Here is a 7,681-nt window from a genome sequence, read left to right on the forward strand (position 1 = left end):
CGGTCGAGCCTGGCGAAGCCCCGCCCTCCGCGCTGACGTCACGCGGAGGGGGCGGGGCCAAGGAGGGGGCGGGGCTAGGGAATGCGGGGGGGCGGGGGGAGAGGGAGGGGGAGGAGGAGGAGGAGGGGGGGTGGGGGGGGATTTGGGGGTGTCCCAGGGAATTGGGGGTGACCCTGGGAATTTAGGGGTGTCCCTGGGAATTGGGGGTCTCCTAGGGAATATAGGGGGTCCCCAGGGAATTTAGGGGAACCCCAAGGAATATAGGGGTGCCCCAGGGAATTAGGGGTGCCCTAGGGATTTAGGGGTGTCCATGGGAATTAGGGGTGTCCCTAGGAATTTAGGGGTGCCCCAGGGAATTAGGGGTGTCCCAGGGAATTAGGGGTGCCCTAGGGATTTAGGGGTGCCCCAGGGAATTAGGGGTGCCCTAGGGATTTAGGGGTGTCCATGGGAATTAGGGGTGTCCCTGGGAATTAGGGGTGCCCCAGGGAATTAGGGGTGTCCCAGGGAATTAGCGGTGTCCCAATTTATTAGGGGTTTCCTAGGGAATTTAGGGGTGCCACAGGGAATTTAGGGGAGCCCCAGGGAATATAGGGGTGTCCTGAGGTATTAGGGGTGCTCCAGGGAATTAGGGGTGTCCCGGGGAATGTAGGGGTGTCCCTGGGAATATAGGGGGGCCCCATGGAATTAGGGGTGTCCCAGGGAATTTAGGGGAGCCTCAGGGAATTATAGGTGCCCCAGGGAGATATGGGGGAGCCACAGGGAATTAGGGGAGCCCCAGAGTATTTAGGGGAGCCCCAAAGAATATAGGGGTATCTCAGGGAAATAGGGGTGCTCCAGGGAATTAACGGTGTCCTAGGGAATTTAGGGGTGTCCCAGGGAATATAGGGGTGTCCCAGGGAGAATAGGGAAGCCCCATTGCATTTAGGGGTGCCCCATGGAATTTAGGGGAGCCCCAGAGAATTTAGGGGTGCCCCAGGGAATATAGGGCTGCCCCAGAGTATGGGGGTCCACAGAGGAGTGGGGTGCTCCAGGGATGTGGGGGGCCTGCCAGGAAAAGGGGTGTCCTGCCCTCGGCATGGTCCCAAAGGTGTAGGGTGCCCCCAGGGAGCACTGGGGTGACTCAGGGGTGCCCCACGCGGACGGGGGTCCCCAAAAGCGTGGGGGTGCCCCGGGGAGCAGGGATACCCCAGGGGGGCTGCGAAGGCTCCCTGGAGCTGTGGGGTGCCTGCAAATGGGGTGAGGGGGGTACCCCAGATGGGCGGGGGGGGGGGTGTCCCCAGGCCATCGGCGCACCCCAAGGGGACGCGTGGGAGCCCAAGGGGTGCCCCAAAATCCCAGGCGGGGGGGGGGGTGCCCCGGGCTGGGGGCGCAGGGGGGGCCGGGGAGGATGCCACTTCCCCTTCGTGCAGGAGGTTTTGCAACCTCGCTTCCTCCCGGGGCAGCATAAAGCGGCGCCTCGGGGACCGGGGCGGCCGGCACAGGTGAGGGACCCGCTGGCGGAGGGTCCCCGGCCCCACGCTCCCTGGGTGCCCCCAAATTCGGTTTTCGGGGTGACGGCTGAGAACGTGCCCGTGGCGGCCCGCAGCCGGGGTTGCGGAGGGGGAAGGCTCGGGGAAATCTTTCCAGCGCGGCTGGGAAGGGAAGAAGATTTGGGGGTCCGGAGGAGGCAGCTGACAGAGGGTGAGTCCGCGGGGTGCTCGGCTTCGGGGCGGGACGGGGGCACCCCGCTCCTCGTGTGGGGAAGGGGGCGCGGGGAGGGGGCACCCTGGGCTCCACGAGGGGTCCCGGTGGGGGTGAACCCCCCCCCTCGCCAAGGGGGACCCCGGTGTCCCCAGGAGGTTGCGCCCGTGGGGTCGGGAGGGGAACCGGGGGGCTTCCCCTTCTGCGGGGGGAAATTCGCCTCTTCGGGGGGGGGGGGGGGGACGCAGAGGAACTGCAGGGATTGTGGAAGCCAAAAATAGGGTGAGGGGAAGCGGGGACGGCTCGGGGGAGCCAGTGCGGGAGATGGATTTGGGGGGAAATCCCCTCCGGCCGGGAGGGGAAGGTTGCTCCCGGGGAGGGCGTCGGGGTTCAGGCCCCAGCCCTGGCGCTCGGCAGCACCAGGAGCCGTGGCAGCACCGAGGAAAGGTTGGGGCGCGAAAAAGGGGCGGCGAAAAGGTCCCGGCCCGTGGCGGGGTAAGGCCGGAGCCCGGTGGCGTTCAGGGAGGCAGGGGCAGGGCGCGGAGGTGTCCCCAAGGGCCGGGACACGAGCGGCAGCCGCCACCTGCCATTTCCCCATCGCGGGGCCGCGGGGATGCGCGGCGGCGGAGGAACAGGAAAGCCAGAGGCGTGAAATCTTTCCAAAACCGCCTGCAAAGGGTGACACATCTTTCCGTCCGGGGGGTGAAACCTCTCACGGGGACAGGACCGGTGGGGAGAAGGGGGGTGAAACCGCCACCGAACCCGCCCGATGCTCAGGGGATGGGTGGGGGAGCCGGGGGTGCCCCGGGGTCCCCAAACAGCTCCGAGGATGCCCCCAAAACCGAGGTCTTGGGGATGCTGGAGGGGCCGGGGGTCCCCTGCAGGGGACGAGAAGTGGCCAGGGACCCCCCTCCTCCTTGGGGATGGACGTGGAGGGGACACGGAGGGGCAGGGCTGGGATGAGGTGGGGCAGACGGGGGGTGTTGTGCCGGGGGGGGCATGTTAGGGACAGCGGCCAGGCGCCCTGTGCCTGGCACAGAGGGGACGTGGGGGCACAGAGAGGTGGCGGGGGCTGCCTGCTGGCCAGGGAGACCCCCAGGGATGGAGGTCCTGGGGGTGCTGCTGGCCCACGCCGCGCTCCCTGCCATGCTGATGGTGCTCTGTGCCTCACAGGCGGGATGGACACCATCTCCTTCAACGGGGACCTCTCGGATTTACTCTACAACTACACCTATGACTACAGCACGGCCCTGCCCGACGCCGTCATCTCCTCGTCCCCGTGCCGGCCCGACGGCTCCGTCCTCAACAAGTACCTGGTGGTCTTCATCTACTGCCTCGTCTTCATCCTCAGCGTGGTGGGCAACGGGCTGGTGGTGCTGGTGGTCACCTCCAGCCACACGAACCGCTCCGTCACCGACGTCTACCTGCTCAACCTGGCCGTGGCCGACCTGCTCTTCGCCCTCACCCTGCCCCTCTGGGCCGCCTACCGGGCCCACGAGTGGGTTTTCGGCACGGTGATGTGCAAGGCCATCTCGGTGCTGCAGGAGGCCAACTTCTACAGCGGCATCCTGCTGCTGGCCTGCATCAGCGTGGACCGCTACCTGGCCATCGTCTACGCCACCCGCGCCGCCACCGAGAAGAGGCACTGGGTGAAGTTCGTCTGCATGGCCATCTGGGTCTTCTCCGTGCTGCTCTCCCTGCCCGTGCTGCTCTTCCGCGAGGCCTTCGTCTCGCCCAGCAACGGCACCGTGTGCTACGAGCGCATCCGCGGCGAGGACACGGCCAAGTGGCGCGTGGTGCTGCGGGTGCTGCCGCAGACCTTCGGCTTCGCCCTGCCCCTCCTGGTCATGCTCTTCTGCTACGGCGTCACCGTGCACACCCTCCTGCAGACCAAGAACGCCCAGAGGCAGCGGGCCATGAAGGTCATCCTGGCCGTGGTGCTGGTCTTCCTCGTCTGCTGGCTGCCCTACAACATCACGCTGGTGAGCGACACCCTCATGAGGACGCGGGCCATCGCCGAGACCTGCGAGCGCAGGAACCACATCGACACGGCCCTCTCCGTCACGCAGGTGCTGGGCTTCGCCCACAGCTGCCTCAACCCCATCATCTACGCCTTCATCGGGCAGAAGTTCCGCAACAGCTTCCTCAAGATCCTGGCGCAGCGCGGCCTCATCAGCAAGGACGCCGTGGCCCGCTACGGCCGCACCTCCTACGCCTCCACCTCCGGCAACACCTCCACCACCCTCTGAGCCCCGCGGATCCCCCAAGCCTGACGCAGGCACCCCGAGCACCTCAGCATCCTCACCCGGCGCCCCGAAACGCAGCCTCGGGAAGCAGGCACGGCCCCCCCAGGGCAGCCGGGTGGCCGTCACCGGGGGCTGCCGGTGGCGGGGCTTGCGTGTGGCCACCCGTGTGCGCGGCGCTGTGCAGCTGGGAGGGTCGCAGCGGGGTGACTCTGAGCCCCGGTGGCACCGTGACGCCGTGGTGAGGCGTGAGGCCACCGCACATCAGCATGGGGGGACCCCAGGCGCTGCCCGCCCTCCCCGCACACCGGGACGGAGCCTGGGAACTTTGGGCAACCCGTGGCCCCCGTGTGACAGCGGTGGCCGCTGGCCGCCCAGCAATAAAGGAGGTGGTGGGTTTGTCACCCATGTGTGGCTCCTGTTGGCCGGGGGGAGGGTGGCGGGAGGGGGCCGGGGCACGTCCCCGCCGTGCCGCACATCCAGGGAGCTTCCTGGGGACAGCGGGTGCAGGAAAGTGCCGTTACCCAAGAGGCAGTTGTGGAAGGTTTGCGTCCCGCACGTCCCCAGAGGGGACCCAAAACCTGGTCTTGCTCCGTGCAGCCGCCGAGACAAGCCCTGGCCCTTGCCCAGCTCGGGGTCTCCGTGTCACCTCCGTCCCAGGGGCTGGGGACAAGGCCCCGCCGCTCCCTCCCCGACGCCTGTCTGAGCGCAAACGAAGCAAATCGCTGCAAGATCCCTCTGTGACCCTTCCCTGCGCTTGGTGACACCGAGCCTGCCCTGTCCCCCCTGCTCCCCCTGAGGGTGGCAGCTCCTGGGGCACCCACCCCGTGTCCCTCTGGTGCTGCGGTGCGGGCTCATCATTGTGCAAGGAGCCGGGAACCTGGCCTTACACAACCTACACGGGGTGGAGGGAGCGTTTCCGCCCCAGCTTGGGCAACCGGGGCTGGCACCGGAGCGAGGAGGGGGCTGTGACCCTGCTGGGGTCCCGCCTGCCACCCTGGGTGGGCCCAGCGTCACGGTGCCAGCCCCAGGGTCTCTCCAGGAGGGTCCCACATTGTTCCTCTGTCACCCCTGCTCCAAGCTCCTGGGGGTCCTTAATCCCAGGGGCCCTTAATCGTGGGGGCATCGGCGGGTGTGCAGGACGGGGGGACGGCTGGGGACAGGGCACGGGGGTTCCCTGCACCCAGGCGGGGAGTCCGGGGGATTCGGGGCTGGCAGGGGCAGCGGGGCAGCTCGGCAGGGCCGGCCCATCACCTTTGTGTCTGGGAAAGCTCTTGCCCAAGCGGTGCCTTGCAGCCCGGCAGGAAACCGGGGCTGTTGGCTAAGAGCCCTCTCCCCCCTGCGTCGGGACGGGGCAAAGCCTGGCCTCAGCTGGGACACCCCGCTAAAGGACGGTCCCCCCGGGGAGGGCTCAGACGTCCCCGTGCCATCATCCCCCTGCCCACACCCGGCCAGGCTGACGGCGGACAGACGACACTGGAGGCGCTGGGATGGCAGGACTGGGTTGTTTCCCTCTCCACGGGCCGGCCATGCGGAGAACATCTCAGCCCCAGCACCTGGGGTGTCAGGACCTGCCCGCAGGCCCCGTGCCCCAGGCGCAGCAGGACAGACCCCCTCAGGACAGACCCCCGTCGGCACTCACGTAGCCGCCGGGTGCCTCTGCTGGTAGCAGAGCAGGCAGCAGCGCCCCTGCTTGCCCACGTCCACGGAGCACGCGTGGCACACCTTGCCCTGGCACAGCCTGCCAAGAGGTGGGTGTGCGGTGAGGGCCGTGCCACCCTGGCGCGGTGTCCCCACATCCCCATGTCCCCCCGGTGTCCCCGGGAGCCCACCTGCAGCTGTATCTCCGGGACAGGAGGCGGAAATCCTTGTGGCAGCGGGCGCACAGACCTGCATCGCGGGGCGCCGGGCTGGGTGCTGGAGCATCGATGCCCTCCGTCTTCTGCCACAGGGCGTCCTTCTCCCTGCGGGGTTGGGACATGGAAGGGGGACACGTCACCCCCAGCGGGGCGCAGGGCCGCCACGGGCTGGTCGTGTGTGCGTGCGTGTGCCCGTGCGCGTGACGGGGTCCGTGCAACAGCCCCTCCGCAGCTGTCGTGCCCGGGGTTGTGCCCAGGTTTGTGCCATAACCCACGTGTGGCAGCGTCGCTGCTGCTGTCCCCGCAGTGTAGGGGGGGGTCCGAGGGCATGGGCGGGTGTGGGAGACCCAAGGTGGGCACCCAAAATGGGCTCCCATAGACGGGCACCCAAGGGAGGCGCGAGAGGCGGGCACCCCAAGGTGGCGAGTGGGGTTTCCCTGGGCTCTGGTGCCCTCCTCTGGGCGAAGGGATTTGGGAGCATTTGTGCGTCCGTGAGGGCGAGAGGGCTGCGGGCGCCGTGTCTCACCGCAGCAGCTCCAGCAGCCGCCCCTTCATGTCACGGATGAGCTCCTGCTGCCGCGCCTGCTCCGCGCCGCGCGTGGCCTCCCGCTCCAGCGTCTCCCGCTGCGCCCGCTGCAGGGCCGCTGCCCAGCGCTCCCCGTCCTGCCGGGCCCTGGCACGGGGGCGGGCACGGCGCCTCTGAGCCCAGCCCCGGGGTGGCCGTGGGGAGAAGGTCCTCCCGTCCCCGGGTGGCCATCTCTCCGGCCCTTCCCAAAGCCAGCCAGCTCCCCGTCCCCACGGCTGCCTCGCCGTCCACAAGGTCATCACATCCACGCGTCGAGACGTCCATCCGTCCCTCCCCGCTCCCATCCCTCCGTCCCTCTGCCCGCCCATCCATCCGATCACCCCAAATCCATCCCTCCAGCCCCCCGCCCGTCCCTCTCTCACCCCACATCCGTCCTTACCTCCCCCACCCCAAATCCGTTCCTCCATCATCCCACCCATCCACCATCCATCCCCCCACCTCCCCGTCGATCCCCAGCCAGATTCCACCCTCCCTCCCCAAACCCCCCCTCTCCCTGCCCTTCCCCAGGCTCTGCTCCCCAGATCTGCAGTGGAGCACCAGGGGTCACCCCTCCCACGTGCCCGTGTGCTTGTAGGGCCGGGGGCCCCCACGGCGTGTCCCCTCCCCACCTGCCGAGCTGCTCCTGCAGCTGTGCCACCTCCTCCCGCTGGGCCTGGAGCTGCCGCTGGCTCTGCCGAGCCTCCTCCTGCGCCGCTGTGGCCAGGGCTGCCAGGCGCTGCGGGACAAGCGGGGCTCAGCCCTGACCCCCTCCCCGGCCCCCCACCCTGCAGCGGGGCACCCCCAGCTTGCCCGTACCATCGCCATGTCAGCGGCCGTGCCGGGGTCCCCCTCTCCCTGGCCGTCCATCGTGGGGTCCTGGGGACCGCGGGCGAGCTCCAGCGCCCGCCGCAGCACCTCCTCGAGCGCGGCCACCTCGGCTGGGGTGCCTGCGTCCTTCGGGGCGTCTGTCTGTCCCCCCGCCTCCAGCGTGGCCTGGCAGTCCTGCAGGCGCGAGGCCAACGCCGCCGCCTCCCCCAGCGCCTCGGCCAGGCGGGCGCCCCGCTCCTCCGCCACCTCCTGCCACCTCCGGGCCTCCTCCTGCACCTGTGCCAGCGCCTGTGGGCCCCCCGTTTCGGCCAGCGCCCGGCTGAGGAAGACGTTGGTCTCCCGCAGCGCCTCGGCCTCGCGCTCCCGCAGCCGGGCCTGCCGGGCGCTGCTCTCCTCCCGCTGCCGGTGCCGCCGCTTCTCCCGCGCCAGCCGGGCCGCCAGCGCCCGCGCCGCCTCCTCCTGCCGGCACAGCTCGGCACGCAGCCGGGACACCAGCGGCGATGCCT

The 7,681-nt window shown here is 69.3% G+C and overlaps 2 protein-coding genes across 3 annotated transcripts in view; one reads left to right on the top strand and one right to left on the bottom strand.

The window, feature by feature from the left end:
* Positions 1–394: 394 nt before the first annotated feature.
* LOC310901269 (C-X-C chemokine receptor type 2-like) lies at positions 395–4,327 on the top strand. Of its 2 annotated transcripts, none has more exons than XM_083840558.1 (2): positions 395–1,680; positions 2,854–4,327. In XM_083840558.1, the coding sequence occupies exon 2, from the start codon at positions 2,859–2,861 to the stop codon at positions 3,927–3,929; it is 1,071 nt and encodes a 356-aa protein (XP_083696684.1). In that variant the 5' UTR covers positions 395–1,680; positions 2,854–2,858; the 3' UTR covers positions 3,930–4,327. The 2 variants fall into 2 exon arrangements, with proteins under 2 accessions (XP_083696684.1, XP_083696685.1); XM_083840559.1 differs by lacking the exon at positions 395–1,680 and adding an exon at positions 1,924–2,526.
* RUFY4 (RUN and FYVE domain containing 4) overlaps positions 3,961–7,681 on the bottom strand; it is an 8,299-nt gene continuing 4,578 nt past the window's right edge. Inside the window, exons 8-12 of the mRNA XM_083840631.1 lie at positions 7,164–7,679; positions 6,977–7,083; positions 6,309–6,455; positions 5,756–5,887; positions 3,961–5,664 (exon numbers count right to left, since the gene is read on the bottom strand). Coding sequence (XP_083696757.1) covers positions 5,562–5,664; positions 5,756–5,887; positions 6,309–6,455; positions 6,977–7,083; positions 7,164–7,679 — 1,005 coding nt within the window. The 3' untranslated portion in view covers positions 3,961–5,561. The remainder of the gene's footprint in view (positions 5,665–5,755; positions 5,888–6,308; positions 6,456–6,976; positions 7,084–7,163; positions 7,680–7,681) is intronic.

This window comes from Anser anser (genome assembly GCF_964211835.1).
Source record: "Anser anser genome assembly, chromosome: 6".
NCBI lineage: Eukaryota > Metazoa > Chordata > Aves > Anseriformes > Anatidae > Anser > Anser anser.